The sequence below is a fragment of the Argopecten irradians genome, chromosome 6 (genome assembly GCF_041381155.1).
Source record: "Argopecten irradians isolate NY chromosome 6, Ai_NY, whole genome shotgun sequence".
NCBI lineage: Eukaryota > Metazoa > Mollusca > Bivalvia > Pectinida > Pectinidae > Argopecten > Argopecten irradians.
The window spans coordinates 40,076,904-40,100,572 of NC_091139.1; the positions used below are offsets into that span (position 1 = coordinate 40,076,904).

At 36.4% G+C, this 23,669-nt stretch overlaps 1 protein-coding gene across 1 annotated transcript; it reads left to right on the forward strand.

Moving 5' to 3' along the window:
* Positions 1-153: 153 nt before the first annotated feature.
* Positions 154-20,385, forward strand: LOC138325869 (metalloendopeptidase OMA1, mitochondrial-like). The gene is made up of 9 exons (XM_069271848.1): positions 154-275; positions 2,153-2,482; positions 4,761-4,965; positions 7,659-7,832; positions 9,069-9,176; positions 10,309-10,437; positions 16,500-16,574; positions 17,471-17,617; positions 19,617-20,385. The coding sequence occupies exons 1-9, from the start codon at positions 196-198 to the stop codon at positions 19,791-19,793; spliced, it is 1,425 nt and encodes a 474-aa protein (XP_069127949.1). The 5' UTR covers positions 154-195; the 3' UTR covers positions 19,794-20,385.
* Positions 20,386-23,669: the final 3,284 nt, after the last annotated feature.

Consider the following 23,669-nt stretch of genomic DNA (forward strand, 5'->3'; position numbering starts at 1 on the left):
AAAATCTAAAATTGTACTTGTTAACTCACTTTTAATACTACACATAGAGCAGATATTACATGACTATTAAATATTGTCTTTTAACGAAATAAAATTTACAAAAAATAATTACTTCTCCCTTACTTTCGTTTTCGAACGAATTACGTCCCTTTAGTAACTCTTTTGGATGGTTTTTAGGTTCCGTATTGATGACATATGTCAGTTCTTTGTTGCAGGCTTGTTTTATATTTCCTGTCAAATAGAGTCATGTTACTTACTCTGTGTGGAAAAGGAAGGTTAGATAGACTACATGTAATTCTCCATATTTATGTTCATGAACAGACTGTCCTGATTTACTTGCTACCAAACATGTATAATGTACAGCTGATGTAACATCATCAGGTCAGGTAGCACCGCTAAATCTTTTAAGCTAGATTTGACTATGTAGCCAAATCTAAATACACGTATAGTGGACAAATATAAACAAACAGGTAAGGTCTGGTCACATTTTCCTCGTGCAGTACATGTATGGAAGCCTGTATGACGAAACAGGTACTAAGTCAGTGATATGAATAATGTTGCCTTGCCCAACTTGCTCATCTTCATGCGACTTTTTAAAATTTCATCGTTGCATTTATTTGGTATCCATTATCACTATTCCCTGATAACAAAACTATAGCGAGAGTCAATCCATTATTGCGTCGTTGTGTCGTCTGCAGATAAGCATCCACCCAATGAAGATTCAGGCTACAGGTGCGCTTGGAGCACATGCAGATCCCGCGCGAAATTGACCATGTGCAAGATGTGCTTAGCCAGCTCATTAACAACAAGATATGTGGCGCATTTCAAATGGAAAACTTGGATTTTATATCTTTTTCATCAGAACATGAGAATAAATGGATGTGAGTACTAATTCATGCAACAATGCAACAAAGAAATTATCTTAGATGACAAAAATATTTTGTTCTACTGATTCGTCATTCAATTTCAGATGTGTACGCTGATTCTGTGACCAGCTATGTCACTTTTGTGTACATTTGTCCACTATAGGTGTATTCAGAATTGGCTATATAGTTAAATCTAGCTATATAGCCAGATTTAGCTGTGCTACCGGACCTGATCATGTATTATCATGATATCTGTATGTGGTTGATAACAGCAGGTACATTATCATACTTGTTCATGTAAATGACCTTGACCTCCATTTAAGATCACACAATTCAAAAATCATTTTAATTACTTCTTGTGCATAACTAAGAGTCCTAGAGACTTGATATTGGGCCTGTAGCATGCTTGGATGAAGGTTTACCAAGTTTGTTCAAATAAATGATCTCCACCTTTATCCAAGGTCACAGAGATCATAAAAACAATATCGTGTCAATAACTAAGAGCTTTTCTGGGACCCAACCAGTTGTGACGGAACTGTTTTTTGATTTGTTGTGATTGTATGCATTTATTCTACTGTGCATTCAGATTTCTGAATGTCTGGAGCTGCTGACGAATACTTCATGATGGTGTTTCGTGAGATGCAAACAATTAACCCTTTCACCACTGTAGGCCATAATGGACTCATCCAGATCAATGGATGGTAAAGTCTACTAAAGTTACATAGGGGTGAAAGAGTTAAATAATTCCCAAACCACGACTACTGTTCCTTCACGACTACTGGTAGGGCTCCACTATACACACCTGATATTGGGCCTGTAGCATGTTGGGATGGAGGACTACAAACTTTTTTTAAATAAATGACCTTGACCTCATATAAGGTCAAAAGAGGGTCAAAAATGGCTAAAATCTTAAAACAGCGTCTGCCAATAAGTAAACTGAGCCCCTAAAGATCTGATTGTTTCTGTAGCATGCTGGGATGTAGTGCTACCAAGGTTGTGCATATGAATGACCTTGATCATCATTTAAGGTCGGTGGAATCAGATGCTGTCTTTAATTACTTACTGTTTATTTCAGTTCTACTCTATGTTGTATTGTATTAATAGGCAAATAACGGTTAAGGCCCATTAGGCCTCTTGTTATTGTATCTTTAGGAGAGGAAATAGCCATTTTTAAGCTTTTTCATAGACCCATACTTAAATTGTTGGCTCATGCTCTCTAAAGTGTTAATCACTATGTTATATTTGCTTTGTTATAAAATCAGTACCAATAATTGCTTCAATTTCAGATGTTTTTCATCGAAGCTTTTGACCAGTGTGAAAACTTCAATCAAATTTACTCAAGCAAACCTACAGACACGACATCCACATATAACTGTAAATAATACAGCTCTGACAACACATACAAGTAGATGTAGGGGGACAAAACTGCAGACTGGATGTCCTCTGGTCTATGTGAACAAATCTCCAAAGACACCTATATGTAGGAATCAACAACCTCCCCCAGTTGTCCAGCGTATATGTTGGTTCCATACTAGTCAGCAAAACAGAGTAATTCATCCAGTCATATGGGTGTTGGTAAAACCTGCTTTAAAGCTTTTTACAATTTTTACATCACGGTGAGTATTATCAACAAATCATGTACATTTGTTATGAATCAAAGTTTGAAAACCCTCAGCAATAATTTTAGTCAAGTTTAGCTTTAGCTTCACCCTAATCAGTGTCCACAGATTATACATATAATAAGGGTATGCTACATCATTTCTAATGTTAATGTCATCATTTATAAACTAGATAAACATCAGAACTTACAAAATATAACAGTCTATTACTAATAATTTGCTAGCGGTGAAAATTAAGTAACATCAGATATTAACATCAACATTTGACATTTGTGATGCTTTTATTAAATACTAAAGATGCTCCACCGCCGACAGAACATAAATGATATTCATCGTTTGAACAATAATTGGTGTTTAATCGTGTATATATATGTCTAATTAACACAAAAAATAATACAAAATAATTTATTTTGCCTTTGGTGCATGAGCAATCAGTACTTCATTCCATATAGGAAATAGTGCCACAGATTTTTTTCGGGATGCAATGAATTATTTTGCATATTTTTAACTTGAAGTAAAATTAGAAGCTCAAACTTTTCAATGGCGGTAATGGTGTAAATTAAGTAACTTTTTATCCTCCGCCCAAAGAAGTTGGCGGGGGATATACAAATGGGTTCCGTCCATCCGTTCGTCCGTTTGTCCATCCGTCCGTACGAATGGTTTCCGAAGCATAACTCTAAAACCAGTAGAGATATTTCCACAAAACTTCATACACACATTGGTCTTATGGTCTAGTAGTGCCTTTTGCTATTTTTAGGTTTTCATTTTTTGCATTTTTTCCGTAACCATGGAAATATTGCTGAAAATATCTTATTTTTGTACCAGGTTCGTTTCCGGAGCATAGCTCTAAAACCAGAACAGATATTTCCACGAAACTTCATAGACACATTGGTCTTATGGTCTAGTAGTGCCTTTTGCTATTTTAAGGTTTTCACTTTTTGTACTTTTTTCTGTAACCATGGAAACATTGCTGAAAATGGCAGATTTTTGTTTAAGAATCGTTTCCGGAGCACAACTCTAAAACCAGCAGAGATATTTCCACGAAACTTCATAGACACATTGTTCTTATGGTCTAGTAGTGCCTTTTGCTATTTTTAGGTTTTCATTTTTCGCACTTTTTCCGTAACATTGCTGAAAATATATTTTTGTATCAGGTTCGTTTCCGCAGCATAACTGGAAAACCGGTTGAGATATATGTACGGAACTCCATAGGCACATTAGTCTTATGGTCTAGTAGTGCCTTTTGCTATTTTAAGGTTTTCACTTTTTGTGCTTTTTTCTGTAACCATAGAAACATTGCTGAAAATATCATATTTTTGTAGCAGGTTCATTTCCGGAGCATAACTCTAAAACCAGCAGAGATATTTCCACGAAACTTCATAGACACATTGTTCTTATGGTCTAGTAGTGCCTTTTGCTATTTTTAGGTTTTCATTTTTTGCACTTTTTCCGTAACCATGGAAACATTGCTGAAAATATATTTTTGTAGCAGGTTCGTTTCCGGAGCATAACTCTAAAACCAGCAGAGATATTTCCACGAAACTTCATAAGACACATTCTTTTTATGGTCTAGTAGTACCTTTTGCTATTTTTAGGTTTTCATTTTTTGCACTTTTTCCGTTACCATGGAAACATTGCTGAAAATATCATGGTAAATGGTAAATGTTACTTTGCAAAACTCCACCCATCTTTGTGTATATAGTCTAATATAAATGTCAAGGCTGTATACCTGATTCAACAATTGCAGCCCCGCTCTACTTGAATTATACTCCATCTTTCTTTAGCTCAACTTCCTTTTCCTGTTTTTTTTCATAGACATAAGTCTCCACAATCAAACTTACTTCAACTTTGATATCTCCATTGGTGGGGGATCTGAATGACTATGTCCTTGTGTAACTGAAGAACAATACTAAATCGTCTGCTCTTGTTTTTAACAATGAAAAAATACCATTTGTCAGTGGTGGAGCATCTTTAATTCATTCACCAGAAATTCCATTTTGAAGTATTCAATTTCTAGTTATAAAATTGGAAGAGTTTGTCATTAGGAAGAGTCCGTCTGAAAATACATTAATTATGTCTGGTATATATATAAAGTAGCCATATAAAGTGGTCATTACACATTGTTTGAATTGCATTGAAATTGTCATTTGGGACTTAACGAACATGTTCTTATCAAGCAGATGGTCTTATATAGAAATAACTCCGAGGTGATCACTAATTTAGGTTTAATTATATTGCAGTATCTGACATACAATGATATATTTTGTTTAAACAGTGTGTACCGAAAATGGTTCAAGGATTTACCAGGATGGAAGAAGTTGTTGTATGTGTTGTTGTATGTATCTGTTGTGGGAATTCCGTTAGTGTTGATGTATCATTTATATGCGTCTAATCAAGTCACACCAGTCACCAACAGGAAACAGTTCATCATTCTCACACCCGACCAGGTTCTCAAGGTCAGCGAATACGAGGCTGAACAGGTAGGTCATCATTCTCAAACTTGACCAGGTTCTCAAGGTCAATGAATACGAGGCTGATCAGATAGGTCATCATTCTCAAACTTGACCAGGTTCTCAAAGTCAACGAATACGAGGCTGAACAGGTAGGTCATCATTCTCAAACCCCGACAAGGTTCTCAAGGTCAGGGTACCAGGCTCTCAAGCTTAAGGTCATGGTACCAGGCTCTCAAGGTACTTGGTTTTCAAGATCAGGGTATCAGGTTCTCAAGGTCAAGGAATAAAAGGCTGAACAGAAAGGTAATCATTCTCACTCCTGACCAGGCTCTCAAGGTACTAGATTCTAAAGGTCAGGTTATCAGGTTCTCAAGGTCAGTGAATACGAGGCTAAACAGAAAGGTGACCATTCTCACACCCGACCAGGTTCTCAAGGTCAGCGAATACCAGGCTGAACAGGTAGGTCATCATTCTCAAACCCGACCAGGTTCTCAAGGTCAGCAAATACGAGGCTGAACAGGTAGGTCATCATTCTCACACCCTACCAGGTTTTCAAGGTCAGCGAATACGAGGCTGAACAGGTAGGTCATCATTCTCACTCCAGATCATATTCTAAAGGTCAGAGTTCCATTTTCTTAAGGTCAGGGTACCAGACTCTCAAGGTCAGGGTGTCAGATTCTCAAGGTTAGGGTACCAGGCTCTCAAGGTCAGGATATCAGGTTCTCGAGTTGAGGGAATCAGGTTCTCAAGATGAGGGTACCAGGCTCTCAAGGTAAGGTTTTCAAGGCCAGTGTACCAGATTCTCAAGGTCAGAGTACCAGGCTCTCAAGGTCAGGGTATCAGGTTCTCAAAGTCAGGGTAGCAGGTTCTCAAAGTCAGCGGATATGAGGCTGAACAGGAAGGCCATCATTCCTACTACTGACAATATTTTCAAGGTCAGGTTACCATGCTCTCAAGGTCAGCGAATATGAAGCTGAGCAAGTAGGTGTCATCCTCTTTAATCTTGTCCAGGTTTTCAAGGTCAGGGTACCAGGCTCTCAAGGTCAGTGAGTAAAATTTGTGACAAGAATATTTGTGCATATAAGAATGAAAAAATGGTTGCAAGGTGATGACATTAGAACATGTATAAAGGTAAGAAAATATACCTGAGAACCAGATTCATTAAATATAATTATAATTTGTGATGGCTTAAACAATATATACTTTTTTTAAATTGTCAGTAACTCCTTTATAATGTAAATGTATTTAATGTCCATAGTACGAGGGGTGTTCCAAAATTATTGTTACTTTGGTGATTTCACTTTAATAGAAGTAATTCTGATCATTTTACTTTGCCCTGTCCCTCGAAGTACTCCCCCTCTGCATTTATGCATCGTTTCAACCGATCGATCCACTTTTGGAAACAGTTTTCGTACTCTTGAATTGGTATACTCATAAGATACTGGTAAATGGCAGAGCCAAGGGCATTTCTTGATTTATATTTTGTTCCAGACAGGTGAAATTTTAGTTTGGGGAACAAGAAAAAGTCACAGGGGGCCAAGTCTGGTGAATATGCAGGGTGGGGGAGGACAGTGACCTTTTCTGCCTTCAAAAACTCCGTTACAATGTGCGCCTTGTGTGCTGGCGCATTACCATGTAAGAGCCTGAGGTACTTCAAACCTGTCTGTGGGCGACTTTCTTAAGTTTTCGAAGTATAACATCTCTATAATACTTCGCTGTGACAGTTTTGCCTTTTGGAACAGGGATTTGAATGATTGGACCCTTGTTATCAAAGAATATGGCATACAAAACCTTCCTTACGGTGCGTATTCTTTTAGCAATGCTAGGGCGCCTGGCGTTTTTGCTTGCCCAGATTCGATTAGAGCATTTTCTTTTGGGTTGGAAAAATACACCCTTGGTATCAAAAGCCTTTTTGCTGTATTTTGGGTATTTCTTCAATAAGGATTTGGCCTTGTCAACCCGGGACCTCTTTTGGTTGTCAGTTAGTAAATGGGGTATTGATCTTGCCCAGCTTAAGATGTTTCTTTAAAATGCAATGAATACGTGCTAAAGACAAGCCTGTCATTTTAGCTAACTGCCGGACAGTGTACCTTGCATCTTTTTCAAGGATTTGCCGAATTAGTTCAATGTTATGCTTTGTTGTTGTTGTTGCAGGGCGACCTGTGTGGGCAGCATCTTTAAGCTGCTGGTGTCCCGACTTAAATCGAGCAACCCACCTACAAATAGTCATATATGACATTTGACCCTTCCCATATATATCACACACCTCACGATGAATATCCACCGGCTTTAAGCCAAGTAGAGACCTACCTTTGATATAGGCCCTAATTTCAATTACGTTTTCAACTCTCTTGCCAACCATATTTGTATAGAGTGTAACGAGTGTGCTACAAAATAATGTACACAGCACCAAGGTCAGTGTAATTGTGAGCGAGATATTCACCTATATCACGCTTCAGATATCACACTATCGCCACGAGGTAGTTTTAAGCCCATTTAGCACGATTTCCACTAGATATTGTGCAAGTAACATTAATTTCGGAACATCCCTCGTAACTGTTCCAGATATTTTTTTCCATTTGGTAATTTATTTTTTAATAAACTTTTAATAATAAGGTAAAAACTTATAAATCACTTGTGGTGTCTAGAATGTATTTATGTCAAAGGAATTTGCTTGTAACCAGTACATTGATAACACCTTGGTGATATCATTGTTTCAGCACATAGAAAGCTACAAGGACCGAGTTTTGCCCTCCACACATGCACTGTACCAGCCATTGTTGTATGTAGCCAAGAGACTGCTGGCAGCCAATCAGGATCTCCCCGTACTCAAGGATCTCAAGTGGAAACTCATCATTGTTGATGATCCAGCACTCAATGCCTTTGTCCTTCCAGTAAGTATAACATGTCATGATATTCACAGAGGCAATCAACTAAAGACAGATAGTGAGACAATGACTAATGTTGAGGGCAATATTAGGCAAAGGACAGGTGTAAGAGAGAGTCAACAGGCAATATTAGAAAAAGGAAAGGCGTGAGAGAGTGTTGATGGGCAATATTAGGCAAAGGGCAGGTGTGAGAGAGAGTTGACGGCAATATTAGGAAAAGGGCAGGTGTGAGAGAGAGTTGAGGGCAATAATAGGCAAAGGACAGATGTGAGAGAGTATTGACGGGCAATATTAGGCAAAGGACAGATGTAAGAAAGATTTGAGGTCAATATTTGTGAAAGGACAGGTTTAAGAAAGTTGAGGGCAATATTAGGAAAAAGGACAGGTTTAAGAAAGTTGAAGGCAATATTAGGCAAAGGACAGGTGTGAGAGAATTTGAGGGCAATATTTGAGAAAGGACAGGTTTAAGAAAGTTGAGAGCAATATTAGGAAAAAGGACAGGTTTGAGAGAGAGTTGAGGGCAACATTAGGCAAAGGACAGATGTAAGAGAGAGTTGAGGGCAATGTTAGGAAAAGGACAGGTTTGAGAGAAAGTTGAGGGCAACATTAGGCAAAAGACAGATTAGAGAGAGAGTTGACAGGCAATAATAGGCAAAGAACAGGTGTGAGAAAAATTTGAGGGCAATAATAGGCAAAGGACATATGTAAGAGAGAGTTGAGGGCAATGTTAGGAAAAGGACAGATGTAAGAGAGAGTTGAGGCAATATTAGGAAAAGGACAGATGTGAGAGAGTTGACAGGCATTAATAGGCAAAGAACAGGTGTGAGAGAAATTTGAGGGCAATATTAGGCAAAGGACAGATGTGAGAAAGAGTTGAGGGCAAAATAGGAAAAGGACAGATGTAAGAGAGAGTTGAGGGCAAAATAGGAAAAGGACAGATGTAAGAGAGAGTTGAGGGCAAAATAGGAAAAGGACAGATGTGAGAGAGAGTTGTGGGCAATATTAGGCAAAGGACAGATGTGAGAGAGAGTTGTGGGCAATATTAGGCAAAGGACAGATGTAAGAGAGAGTTGAGGCAAAATTAGACAAAGGACAGATGTAAGAGAGATTTGAGGGCAAAATAGGAACAAGGCAGTTGCCAATACTAAGAAATCAAAGCAATATTACAATAAGCAACAACATTGTATCATCGTACCCATAACTTGGCATACAAACATACATGTACATTTTTTGTGGTTGCAGACTGGCCATGTTTTCTTTACCACACAAATGATGAAGTTCATTGAGAATGAGAACCAGCTAGCTATTGTGTTTGCTCATGAGATGGCGCATGCTGTTTGTTCACATTCAGTAAGTATATTTAAAATTTCTCTTGAAGGCCATTTATTTACAAATGAAAGAGTTCTTCATATAATGTACATGTAATTGATTCTTTCAGGGACGTTTAGTACAAGCAAATTACACTAGGTATATTTTTAATACAAAAATATAGGACAAATAGAGTAGGAAGGACTACGGTAGTCAAAATATTTGACTAATGAATGGTTCAACATTTACAATATCCATATGGTGACATGTTGATGTTCAGCTCTATTTATTGAATTTATACTTTAAAACAACATATCATAAGATATCAGTCTGTGAATCTTCAAAAAATAACAATTATTTGTTTATTATAAACATTGTTGAAGGGTTAAAGAAAAAATCCAGATTGAGATACTAATGACCTTGACATTTTAGCCACCAATTGGGATGCAAATGACGTCCTTGACAATTTCTTTTTACAGATTTAGACGTGAATTACCTTGACAATTTTACCAAATTGATATACAGAGGACTCCTCTGTACTTATGACCTTTACAATTTACCACAGATTCAGATACTAATGACATTGACCGTTTTACCACAGATAGAGATGCTTACGACCTTGACCGTTGTACTACAGGTTGAGACACTTAGGACCTTGCCAGTATTATCACATTTTGAAATGCTTATGACCTTGACAGTTTTACCACAGGTTGAAATGCTTATGACCTTTACAGTTTTACCACAGATTGAAATGCTTATGACCTTGACAGTTTTACCACAGATTGAAATGCTTATGAACTTGACAGTTTTATCACAGATTGAAATGCTTATGACCTTTATGTTTTTCTACAGATTGAAATGCTTATGACCTTGATGTTTTTCCACAGATTGAAATGCTTATGACCTTGACAGTTTTACCACAGATTGAAATGCTTATGACCTTGACAGTAATACCACAGATTGAAATGCTTATGACCTTTATGTTTTTCTTCAGATTGAAATGCTTATGACCTTGACAGTAATACCACAGATTGAAATGCTTATGACCTTTACAGTTTTACCACAGATTGAAATGCTTATGACCTTGACAGTAATACCACAGATTGAAATGCTTATGACCTTGACAGTTTTATCACAGATCAAGATACTTACGACCTTCATGTTTTTTTCACAGATTGAGACCCTCTCTAAGAGCCAGTTTCTAGATTACTGCATCATCTTCTTCATGACAGCTATCTGGACCATAATACCAAGTGATGGAATTGCCATAGTGACTCAATACTTTATGGAGAAAATGATGCATGTGAGTACAGATCGAAAGTGTGGACAAGGCATTGTATCCGTACAGACAACCACAAAAACATTTCCTTGAATGTATCTGTTATTTGAAGTTTGAAATAGTCATTTCAGGAGTTCTAAGCAAGAGCATTTTAAAAACAAATATGAAAGCTTACTATTAGAACAAAACTTAAAAAACTTAGAGTTTGTCTATGATTCTCTTGTCCCTTACATTGTTATGGTATTTAAGTTTTCAGTACACCTACACTTTGATGTTTATACATTATTATGGTATTTGTGTTTTCAGTACACCTACACTTTGATGTTTATACATTGTTATGGTATTTGTGTTTTCAGTACACCTACACTTTGATGTTTATACATTGTTATGGTATTTGTGTTTTCAGTACACCTACACTTTGATGTTTATACATTGTTATGGTATTTGTGTTTTCAGTACACCTACACTTTGATGTTTATACATTGTTATGGTATTTTGTTTTCAGTACACCTACACTTTGAGTTTACATTGTTATGGTATTTGTTTTCAGTACACCTACACTTTGATGTTTATACATTGTTATGGTATTTGTGTTTTCAGTACACGTCTACACTTTGATGTTTATACATTGTTATGGTATTTGTGTTTTCAGACCTACACCTACACTTTGATGTTTACACATTGTTATGGTATTTGTGTTTTCAGTACACCTACACTTTGATGTTTACACATTGTTATGGTATTTGTGTTTTCAGTACGTCTACACTTTGATGTTTATACATTGTTATGGTATTTGTGTTTTCAGTACACCTACACTTTGATGTTTATACATTGTTATGGTATTTGTGTTTTCAGTACACCTACACTTTGATGTTTACACATTGTTATGGTATTTGTGTTTTCAGTACACCTACACTTTGATGTTTATATATTGTTATGGTATATATGTTTTCAGTACACCTACACTTTGATGTTTATACATTGTTATGGTATTTGTGTTTTCAGTACACCTACACTTTGATGTTTATACATTGTTATGGTATTTGTGTTTTCAGTACACCTACACTTTGATGTTTATACATTGTTATGGTATTTGTGTTTTCAGTACACCTACACTTTGATGTTTATACATTGTTATGGTATTTGTGTTTTTCAGTACACCTACACTTTGATGTTTATACATTGTTATGGTATTTGTGTTTTCAGTACACCTACACTTTGACGTTTATACATTGTTATGGTATTTGTGTTTTCAGTACACCTACACTTTGATGTTTATACATTGTTATGGTATTTGTGTTTTCAGTACACCTACACTTTGATGTTTATACATTGTTATGGTATTTGTGTTTTCAGTACACCTACACTTTGATGTTTACACATTGTTATGGTATTTGTGTTTTCAGTACACCTACACTTTGACGTTTACACATTGTTATGGTATTTGTGTTTTCAGTACACCTACACTTTGATGTTTATACATTGTTATGGTATTTGTGTTTTCAGTACACCTACACTTTGATGTTTATACATTGTTATGGTATTTGTGTTTTCAGTACACCTACACTTTGATGTTTATACATTGTTATGGTATTTGTGTTTTCAGTACACCTACACTTTGATGTTTATACATTGTTATGGTATTTGTGTTTTCAGTACACCTACACTTTGATGTTTATTGTTATGGTATTTGTTATGGTATGTTTGGTATTTGTGTTTTCAGTACACCTACACTTTGATGTTTATACATTGTTATGGTATTTGTGTTTTCAGTACACCTACACTTTGATGTTTATACATTGTTATGGTATTTGTGTTTTCAGTACACCTACACTTTGATGTTTATACATTGTTATGGTATTTGTGTTTTCAGTACACCTACACTTTGATGTTTATATTTGTTATGGTAATTGTTATGTATTTTTTCAGTACACCTACACTTTGATGTTTATACATTGTTATGGTATTTGTGTTTTCAGTACACCTACACTTTGATGTTTATACATTGTTATGGTATTTATGTTTTCAGTACACCTACACTTTGATGTTTATACATTGTTATGGTATTTATGTTTTCAGTACACCTACACTTTGATGTTTATACATTGTTATGGTATTTGTGTTTTCAGTACACCTACACTTTGATGTTTATACATTGTTATGGTATTTATGTTTTCAGTACACCTACACTTTGATGTTTATACATTGTTATGGTATTTGTGTTTTCAGTACACCTACACTTTGATGTTTATACATTGTTATGGTATTTGTGTTTTCAGTACACCTACACTTTGATGTTTATACATTGTTATGGTATTTATGTTTTCAGTACACCTACACTTTGATGTTTTACACATTGTTATGGTATTTGTGTTTTCAGTACACCTACACTTTGATGTTTATACATTGTTATGGTATTTGTGTTTTCAGTACACCTACACTTTGATGTTTATACATTGTTATGGTATTTGTGTTTTCAGTACACCTACACTTTGATGTTTATACATTGTTATGGTATTTGTGTTTTCAGTACACCTACACTTTGATGTTTATACATTGTTATGGTATTTATGTTTTCAGTACACCTACACTTTGATGTTTATACATTGTTATGGTATTTGTGTTTTCAGTACACCTACACTTTGATGTTTACACATTGTTATGGTATTTGTGTTTTCAGTACACCTACACTTTGATGTTTACACATTGTTATGGTATTTGTGTTTTCAGTACACCTACACTTTGATGTTTATACATTGTTATGGTATTTGTGTTTTCAGTACACCTACACTTTGATGTTTATACATTGTTATGGTATTTGTGTTTTCAGTACACCTACACTTTGATGTTTATACATTGTTATGGTATTTGTGTTTTCAGTACACCTACACTTTGATGTTTATACATTGTTATGGTATTTGTGTTTTCAGTACACCTACACTTTGATGTTTATACATTGTTATGGTATTTTGTGTTTTCAGTACACCTACACTTTGATGTTTATACATTGTTATGGTATTTGTGTTTTCAGTACACCTACACTTTGATGTTTATACATTGTTATGGTATTTGTGTTTTCAGTACACCTACACTTTGATGTTTATACATTGTTATGGTATTTGTGTTTTCAGTACACCTACACTTTGATGTTTACACATTGTTATGGTATTTGTGTTTTCAGTACACCTACACTTTGATGTTTATATATTGTTATGGTATTTGTGTTTTCAGTACACCTACACTTTGATGTTTTTATACATTGTTATGGTATTTATGTTTTCAGTACACCTACACTTTGATGTTTTATATATTTGTTATGGTATTTATGTTTTCAGTACACCTACACTTTGATGTTTATACATTGTTATGGTATTTGTGTTTTCAGTACACCTACACTTTGATGTTTATACATTGTTATGGTATTTGTGTTTTCAGTACACCTACACTTTGATGTTTACACATTGTTATGGTATTTGTGTTTTCAGTACACCTACACTTTGATGTTTATACATTGTTATGGTATTTGTGTTTTCAGTACACCTACACTTTGATGTTTATACATTGTTATGGTATTTATGTTTTCAGTACACCTACACTTTGATGTTTATACATTGTTATGGTATTTTGTTTTTCAGTACACCTACACTTTGATGTTTATACATTGTTATGGTATTTATGTTTTCAGTACACCTACACTTTGATGTTTATACATTGTTATGGTATTTGTGTTTTCAGTACACCTACACTTTGATGTTTATACATTGTTATGGTATTTATGTTTTCAGTACACCTACACTTTGATGTTTATACATTGTTATGGTATTTGTGTTTTCAGTACACCTACACTTTGATGTTTATACATTGTTATGGTATTTGTGTTTTCAGTACACCTACACTTTGATGTTTATACATTGTTATGGTATTTGTGTTTTCAGTACACCTACACTTTGATGTTTATATATTGTTATGGTATTTGTGTTTTCAGTACACCTACACTTTGATGTTTATACATTGTTATGGTATTTGTGTTTTCAGTACACCTACACTTTGATGTTTATACATTGTTATGGTATTTGTGTTTTCAGTACACCTACACTTTGATGTTTATACATTGTTATGGTATTTGTGTTTTCAGTACACCTACACTTTGATGTTTATACATTGTTATGGTAATTTATGTTTTCAGTACACCTACACTTTGATGTTTATACATTGTTATGGTATTTGTGTTTCAGTACACCTACACTTTGACGTTTATACATTGTTATGGTATTTGTGTTTTCAGTACACCTACACTTTGACGTTTACACATTGTTTTGGTATTTGTGTTTTCAGTACACCTACACTTTGATGTTTATACATTGTTATGGTATTTGTGTTTTCAGTACACCTACACTTTGACGTTTACACATTGTTATGGTATTTGTGTTTTCAGTACACCTACACTTTGATGTTTATACATTGTTATGGTATTTGTGTTTTCAGTACACCTACACTTTGATGTTTATACATTGTTATGGTATTTGTGTTTTCAGTACACCTACACTTTGATGTTTATACATTGTTATGGTATTTGTGTTTTCAGTACACCTACACTTTGACGTTTACACATTGTTATGGTATTTGTGTTTTCAGTACACCTACACTTTGATGTTTATACATTGTTATGGTATTTGTGTTTTCAGTACACCTACACTTTGATGTTTATACATTGTTATGGTATTTATGTTTTCAGTACACCTACACTTTGATGTTTATATATTGTTATGGTATTTGTGTTTTCAGTACACCTACACTTTGATTTTATACATTGTTATGGTATTTGTGTTTTCAGTACACCTACACTTTGATGTTTATACATTGTTATGGTATTTGTGTTTTCAGTACACCTACACTTTGATGTTTATACATTGTTATGGTATTTATGTTTTCAGTACACCTACACTTTGATGTTTATACATTGTTATGGTATTTATGTTTTCAGTACACCTACACTTTGATGTTTATATATTGTTATGGTATTTATGTTTTCAGTACACCTACACTTTGATGTTTATACATTGTTATGGTATTTGTGTTTTCAGTACACCTACACTTTGATGTTTATACATTGTTATGGTATTTGTGTTTTCAGTACACCTACACTTTAATGTTTATACATTGTTATGGTATTTATGTTTTCAGTACACCTACACTTTAATGTTTATACATTGTTATGGTATTTATGTTTTCAGTACACCTACACTTTAATGTTTATACATTGTTATGGTATTTGTGTTTTCAGTACACCTACACTTTGATGTTTACACATTGTTATGGTATTTATGTTTTCAGTACACCTACACTTTGACGTTTACACATTGTTATGGTATTTATGTTTTCAGTACACCTACACTTTGATGTTTATACATTGTTATGGTATTTGTGTTTTCAGTACACCTACACTTTGATGTTTATACATTGTTATGGTATTTGTGTTTTCAGTACACCTACACTTTGATGTTTATAATTGTTTATGGTATTTGTGTTTTCAGTACACCTACACTTTGATGTTTATACATTGTTATGGTATTTGTGTTTTCAGTACACCTACACTTTGATGTTTATATATTGTTATTGGTATATATGTTTTCAGTACACCTACACTTTGATGTTTATACATTGTTATGGTATTTGTGTTTTCAGTACACCTACACTTTGATGTTTATACATTGTTATGGTATTTGTGTTTTCAGTACACCTACACTTTGATGTTTATACATTGTTATGGTATTTGTGTTTTCAGTACACCTACACTTTGATGTTTATACATTGTTATGGTATTTGTGTTTTCAGTACGTCTACACTTTGATGTTTATATATTGTTATGGTATTTATGTTTTCAGTACACCTACACTTTGATGTTTATACATTGTTATGGTATTTGTGTTTTCAGTACACCTACACTTTGATGTTTACACATTGTTATGGTATTTGTGTTTTCAGTACACCTACACTTTGATGTTTATACATTGTTATGGTATTTGTGTTTTCAGTACGTCTACACTTTGATGTTTATATATTGTTATTGGTTTTTGTGTTTTCAGTACGTCTACACTTTGACCTTCAGTAGAGAGTTGGAGGAGGAAGCAGACATTGTGGGACTGGAGATGGCAGCCAAGGTAAGACAATTCTCTCTCTTGTAAAATGTTTAGCGTTACCCGACCAACCCTAATTTTTTACCCCCAACTCTAATTTTTTCCCACTTTTCTACAAAAAAAAAATCATTTAAAGTTGCGATTTCGATCTCAGACTCTGGTTACGGCCATCATTTTAGAGTGAAAGACACTAAAAAAATTTTTTTTTATAAATCCCCGGTTTTCACCAGTGTATCGAATATTGATACGCAAACATGCTGTATATCGCTGTATCATTTTACATCTCACCCTACTGATTTTTGTTGTAGAAATAGGAAATTCCAAACAAAATTTATTCTAAAACATCATTCAAGGAAGAGCATTTCAATCAATTGGAAGTGTTTAAGGCATCTGTGTCACCTAGATGGATAAGAAATGCCTTTTCATAACTAAGAATACAAATTGGCATAAATTAATTAACACAGATGATAAACCGAATCAAATGTTTGGTAGATTTTTTCTTGGTTATAAAATGTTTTATCAAAATTGTCTTTTATTGTCACAATATTCAAAACACATTGGTCAACTGAATTTGAAAAAGAGGTCCACTGTATCGTCAATACGTATCGTGTATTGTTTCAGTGTATTGTCAATACGTATCGTATCGTTTTATACCTTCCAATACCCAGCCCTAATTGAGACTGACCGGTCAACGAGATGGCCAACAGGCCACCATCTTAGATTTTGATAATTGAAGTTTGTTATACCTATTTCTCAGATAGTAATGAGGGGATCTATCTTATCTCAAATTGCATTTGAAGTTGAAGTTTGAAAAGCAGAGAAAAAATTCCTCTTCCATTGTCAGACATAGATCATTCTTTGGTGGGAGCCAAGATCCCTCTGGGATCTCTTGTTGATGTATACTATCTGGTTTTTTTCAGGCCTGTTTTGATGTGCGTGAAGGTAGTGTTCTATGGAGGAAGATGATGATGGTGAGAGATTTGACAGGACAGAAAGGTCTGGAATTTACGTCAACTCATCCATCCAACGAAAATCGCATAATGACAATGGAAAAACTGATGGCGAAGGTTAGAAATCATAGGTTTATTACATACTTGTCAATTGATAATAAATGTTTAGGTTTTAGGAATGAATACGAAAATCATCATGGTTCTGATTATTTAGTATTGTATTGAACCATACATGCCTTTCATATAGACAAACATGCAGCCTGCTCAAGTTCATACTTGGTTTTAAATAAATATTTATAGGGTAATAGTTGTCCAAGCCCACAGTACTCAAGCTGCCTTATACATCATACCTCTAACCTGGATATAAGCATGATTAGTATCACTTGGTATAATGTGTAGCACAGTCAAACTTGTCATGAGCTGCTCTTCTGGGAACCAAGTCCTGTGTACCTGGTAACAGATTGTCCCTTAAAACAGGTTTTTAAAGCCCACCATCATCAGATGGTGGGCTATTCAAATCGCCCTGCGTCCGTGGTCCGTCCGTAAACAATGCTTGTTATCACTATTTCTTAAAAACTGCTGCAGGGATTTTGTTCAAACTTCACATGGAGGGTCCCCTTGGTCCATATTTGTGCCATACAGATTTTGAGGCTGATCGGAAAAACAAGATGGCCGCCAGGCAGCCATCTTTGATTTTGGCAGTTGAAGTTTGTTATCGATATTTCTTGAGAACTACTGAAGGGATTTTGTTCAAACTTCACATGGAGGTTACCCTTGGTCCCTAGTTGTGCCATACAGATTTTGAGGCTGATCGGAAAAACAAGATGGCCGCCAGGCAGCCATCTTTGATTTTGGCAGTTGAAGTTTGTTATCGATATTTCTTGAGAACTACTGAAGGGATTTTGTTCAAACTTCACATGGAGGGTACCCTTGGTCCCTAGTTGTGCCATACAGATTTTGAGGCTGATCGGAAAAACAAGATGGCCGCCAGGCAGCCATCTTTGATTTTGGCAGTTAAAGTTTGTTATCGATATTTCTTGAGAACTACTCAAGGAATTTTGTTCAAACTTCACATGGATGTTACCCTTGGTCCCTATTTGTGCCATACAGATTTTGAGGCTGATAGGAAAAACAAGATGGCCGCCAGGCGGCATCTTGGATTTTGATAGTTAAGGTTTGATATCCCCATTTCTCAAAAAGTGCTGAAGGGATCTTTCTCAAATTTAATATGTAGGTTCCCCTAGGGCCCTTGATGTGGAAATTGCATTTTTGGACCAATCGGTGAACAAGATGGCCGCCAGGCAGCCATCTTGGATTTTGATAGTTAAAGTTTGTTATGGCTATTTCTCAGATAGTACTGAAGGGATCTGTCTCAAATTTCATATGTAGGTTCCCCTAGGGACCTAGTTGTACATATTGCATTTTGGGACCGATCGGTTAACAAGATGGCCGCCAGGCAGCCATCTTGGATTTTGTTATTCAAAGTTTGTTATCGCTATTTCTCAGAAAGTACTGAAGGGATCTGTCTCAAAATTCACATGTAGGTTCCCCTAGGGCCCTAGTTGTGCATATTGTGATTTGGGACCGATCGGTCAACAAAATTGCTGCCAGGCAGCCATCTTGGATTTTTATATTCAAAGTTTGTTAACACTATTTCTCAGAAAGTATTGTATGGAGCTTTCTCAAATTTCACATGTAGGTTCCCCTAGGGCCCTAGTTGTGCATATTGTGATTTGGGACCGATTGATCAACAAGATGGCCGCCAAGGAGTCATCTTGGATTTTGATAGTTGAAGTTTGTTACCGCTATTTCTCAAAAGGTATTGAAGCGATCTGTCTCAAATTTTATATGTAGTATGTTTGAAAAAGTTTAAAAAGTAGAGAAAAGATCCATCTTTCCTTTGTCAGATATAGATCATTCTTTGGTGGGTGCCAAAATCCCTCTGAGATCTCTTGTTAAATGTTACCATGTAGAAATATTTCATTGTCACATAATGAAGTATTTGCTTAATGCAGGTTTGACTGTAAATGTGAAGTTGACTTAATTTGAATAATTTTTAGGCCTCGTACCTCTAATCTGTTAACTAGCAGTTAAACTGATGTTTTCTATTTTCCAGGCAATCAGTATACGAGACGAGTGCCTATGTCCAAAGCTACCAGAAATAGACCCTCGTGTACGTGCTAAAATGATTCAGAAAAAGGTCGACGATGTGGTTATTGCTCGTAAAGCAGGACAAAATTTAGCCCTCGTACCAAAAGTCACGAGTACGGGTATGTTACAGACACAGAAATAACAACCAGTGGATTGGACAGATGCTATTTTTAGAAAAGGTGTTATAGGGCCTTATACATGTAATTAATAATGTGCTAGCATCAATGAACATTCAGGATTTTACTGGCCTTGGTTCAAGGGCATTCAAAGTCATAATATATTTTAGGTCAGAATTTATACAACATAGATTTTAAATGCTATGAAAATTTGTATTCTGATATCAAAATGGTACAATCTGCGAAATGTAAGGAACAAGTGGGCAACTGTTTACTAGTAGATACTGAATAGGCAGTGATTTTCATGGGAAGGATTTCATGGAACATCAATTATGCATGACATAGTCAGTAATGTTATAAAATATAACATATCATTTCATATAATTGTTCAGAAGGGGATGAAAAGTGTATTCTTGATAGTATGCTAATAACTTTTGTGACTCTACAATATGATAATCTCATTTCACATTCCCATTTTAACAATCAAAAGCGTTTCAGAAAAGTAGCTGATTGAAGCCCTTCAGTTTTCTCAAAATTTGAAATGTTGGGCCCACGATAATTACCAGCTATGCAGTATCTTTATCAGCATTTGATGCTAATTTTGATTTTTTTTTTCAACAATCATCATTACATTATAATTTTTGAATGATATTGGAGCAGCTACATTATGTATAGGTGTGTACTCGTATGATGGTGTGACTGATTAAATAGCTAAGAAACTAAGACTATATTGGCGGAGGTCTTAGATATAATAATTAAGGCTTCATGTCTAGTTGTTCTCTATGATATCTACCTCCTTCATTGGTCAATCTGATTGAAATACAGATCTTCATTACCACTACGTTTGATAAGAGGATCTGACAACATCCCATTAGGGGTCACATCCTGGGGACCTTTGGAGGTGGCCAATCAAATTGCTGTCGTCTGCAGAATCTTGAAAGTGAATTTCAGGGGAAGAAATAGTTTGAAAAAGCTGTCAGAATTATTACAATGTATATACACGTAGTGATCTCTCCCAAAGAGCACAGCTAAGCAAAATGTATATAAATACTGGGACGGATGGCATTTCCAATTGATATAGTAAGGTGTAGAAAATTTGATCTGAAGTACAGGTGTTAAAAGGTCATCTGAACATGACTCTATTTTGGATGTTGTCAAATCCTCTATTGTACGGAGTGTTATAAGGATCTGTATTTCAGAATGCTGTATTGTTCCAATTATTACACACAAACATGATGTCAGGAACTTTTGTCTGTAAGGCCATTCCAATTTAATTATATTCTATATTATTGTATTATTAACTAGAACACTGACACGTCAGAAAGGGCCCCGCTATGTGTCTGACGTGCTTAAGTGGAAAAGTAGTATTTTGACAACGAATTCTTCCGTGTTAGCTATATGTTGCTAATAAATAATTAATGTCAACATTAATTGGGAAACCGATGATGGTACATTATTATAATTCTTTTGGAAAAAGTCTTCCAAGTATTTAACTTGAATCCTGATTCCAAGCTAACATTACATTAAGAGCATACAATTAACTCAAATACCCCTTTTAAACAAGGTAAACCTCATAGTTTGCTGAAGAAACACATAACAAATGTGAAAGGAAGGGAATAAAGGTCTTGCTCAAATATTTTAATCATGTAAAAGTGCATTAAGCAGTCAAAACTTTGGTGAGTTGACTTCTTGTTTAATTCTGAACAACTCTGCTTCATTATAAATGTTGTAGCAAAATGTTCATGAGAAAATAATTTTTTAGCTCACCTGGCCCGAAGGGCCGGTGAGCTTATGTCATGGCGCGGCGTCCGTCGTCCGTCCGTCCGTCCGTCCGTCCGTCCGTCCGTCCGTCCGTCCGTCCGTCAACATTTCCTTTAAATCGCTACTAGTCATAGAGTTCTGCATGGATTGTAACCAAATTTGGCCACAAACATCCTTGGGGGAGGGGGAACAGAACTTGTATAAATTTTGGCACTGACCCCCCGGGGGCAGGAGGGGCGGGGCCCAATAGGGGAAATAGAGGTAAATCCTATAAATCGCTACTTGTCCTAGAGTTCTGCATGGATTGTAACCAAATTTGGCCACAAACATCCTTGGGGGAGGGGGAACAGAACTTGTATAAATTTTGGCACTGACCCCCCGGGGGCAGGAGGGGCGGGGCCCAATAGGGGAAATAGAGGTAAATCCTATAAATCGCTACTTGTCCTAGAGTTCTGCATGGATTGTAACCAAATTTGGCCACAAACATCCATGGGGGAGGGGGAACAGAACTTGTATAAATTTTGGCTCTGATCCCCCAGGGGCAGGAGGGGTGGGGCCCAATAGGGGAAATAGAGGTAAATCCTTTAAATCGCTACTAGTCATAGAGTTCTGAATGGAATGTAACCAAATTTGGCCACAAACATCCATGGGGGAAGGGGAACAGAACTTGTATAAATTTTGGCTCTGACCTCCGGGGGGGCAGGAGGGGCGGGGCCCAATAGGGGAAATAGAGGTAAATCCTATAAATCGCTACTTGTCCTAGAGTTCTGAATGGAATGTAACCAAATTTGCCCACAAACATCCATGGGGGAAGGGGAACAGAACTTGTATAAATTTTGGCTCTGGTCCCCCAGGGCAGGAGGGGCGGGGCCCAATAGGGGAAATAGAGGTAAATCCTTTAAATCACTACTAGTCATAGAGTTCTGAATGGAATGTAACCAAATTTGGCCACGAACATCCCTTGGGGAAGGGGAACAGAACTTGTATAAATTTTGGCTATGGTCCCCCGGGGCAGGAGGGGCGGGGCCCAATAGGGGAAATAGAGGTAAATCCTTTAAATCGCTACTTGTCATAGAGTTCTACATGAAATGTAACCAAATTTGGCCACAAACATCCTTGGGGGAAGGGGAACAGAACTTGTATAAATTTTGGCTCTGGTCCCCCGGGGGCAGGAGGGGCGGGGCCCAATAGGGGAAATAGAGGTAAATCCTTTAAATCGCTACTAGTCATAGAGTTCTATATGAAATGTAACCAAATTTGGCCACAAACATCCTTGGGGGAAGGGGAACAGAACTTGTATAAATTTTGGCTCTGGTCCCCCGGGGGCTGGAGGGGTGGGGCCCAATAGGGGAAATAGAGGTAAATCCTTTTAATCGCTACTAGTCATAGAGTTTTGCATGGAATGTAACCAAATTTGGCCAGTATCCTTGGGAGAATAAGAACTGAGTTTGTATAAATTTTGGCTCTGGTCCTAGGGGGCAGGAGGGGCGGGGCCCAATAGGGGAAATAGAGGTAAATCCTTTAAATCGCTACTAGTCATAGAGTTCTGCATGGATTGTAACCAAATTTGGCCACAAACATCCTTGGGGGAAGGGGAACAGAACTTGTATAAATTTTGGCTCTGGTCCCCCGGGGGCAGGACGGTTGGGGCCCAAGAGGGGAAATAGAGGTAAATCCTATAAATCGCTACTTGTCCTAGAGTTCTGCATGGATTGTAACCAAATTTGGCCACAAACATCCATGGGGGAGGGGGAACAGAACTTGTATAAATTTTGGCTCTGATCCCCCAGGGGCAGGAGGGGTGGGGCCCAATAGGGGAAATAGAGGTAAATCCTTTAAATCGCTACTAGTCATAGAGTTCTGAATGGAATGTAACCAAATTTGGCCACAAACATCCATGGGGGAAGGGGAACAGAACTTGTATAAATTTTGGCTCTGACCTCCGGGGGGGCAGGAGGGGCGGGGCCCAATAGGGGAAATAGAGGTAAATCCTATAAATCGCTACTTGTCCTAGAGTTCTGAATGGAATGTAACCAAATTTGGCCACAAACATCCTTGGGGGAAGGGGAACAGAACTTGTATAAATTTTGGCTCTGGTCCCCAGGGGGCAGGAGGGGCGGGGCCCAATAGGGGAAATAGAG

Coding starts and splice junctions, on each gene's coding strand:
- LOC138325869 (XM_069271848.1), top strand. CDS start 196: ATGTCAGTTCTTTGTTGCAGGCTTGTTTTATATTTCCTGTCAAATAGA. Junction 10,438..16,499: donor TTATGGAGAAAATGATGCAT/GTGAGTACAGAT, acceptor TTGTGTTTTCAG/TACGTCTACACTTTGACCTT. Junction 17,618..19,616: donor TGGAAAAACTGATGGCGAAG/GTTAGAAATCAT, acceptor TCTATTTTCCAG/GCAATCAGTATACGAGACGA.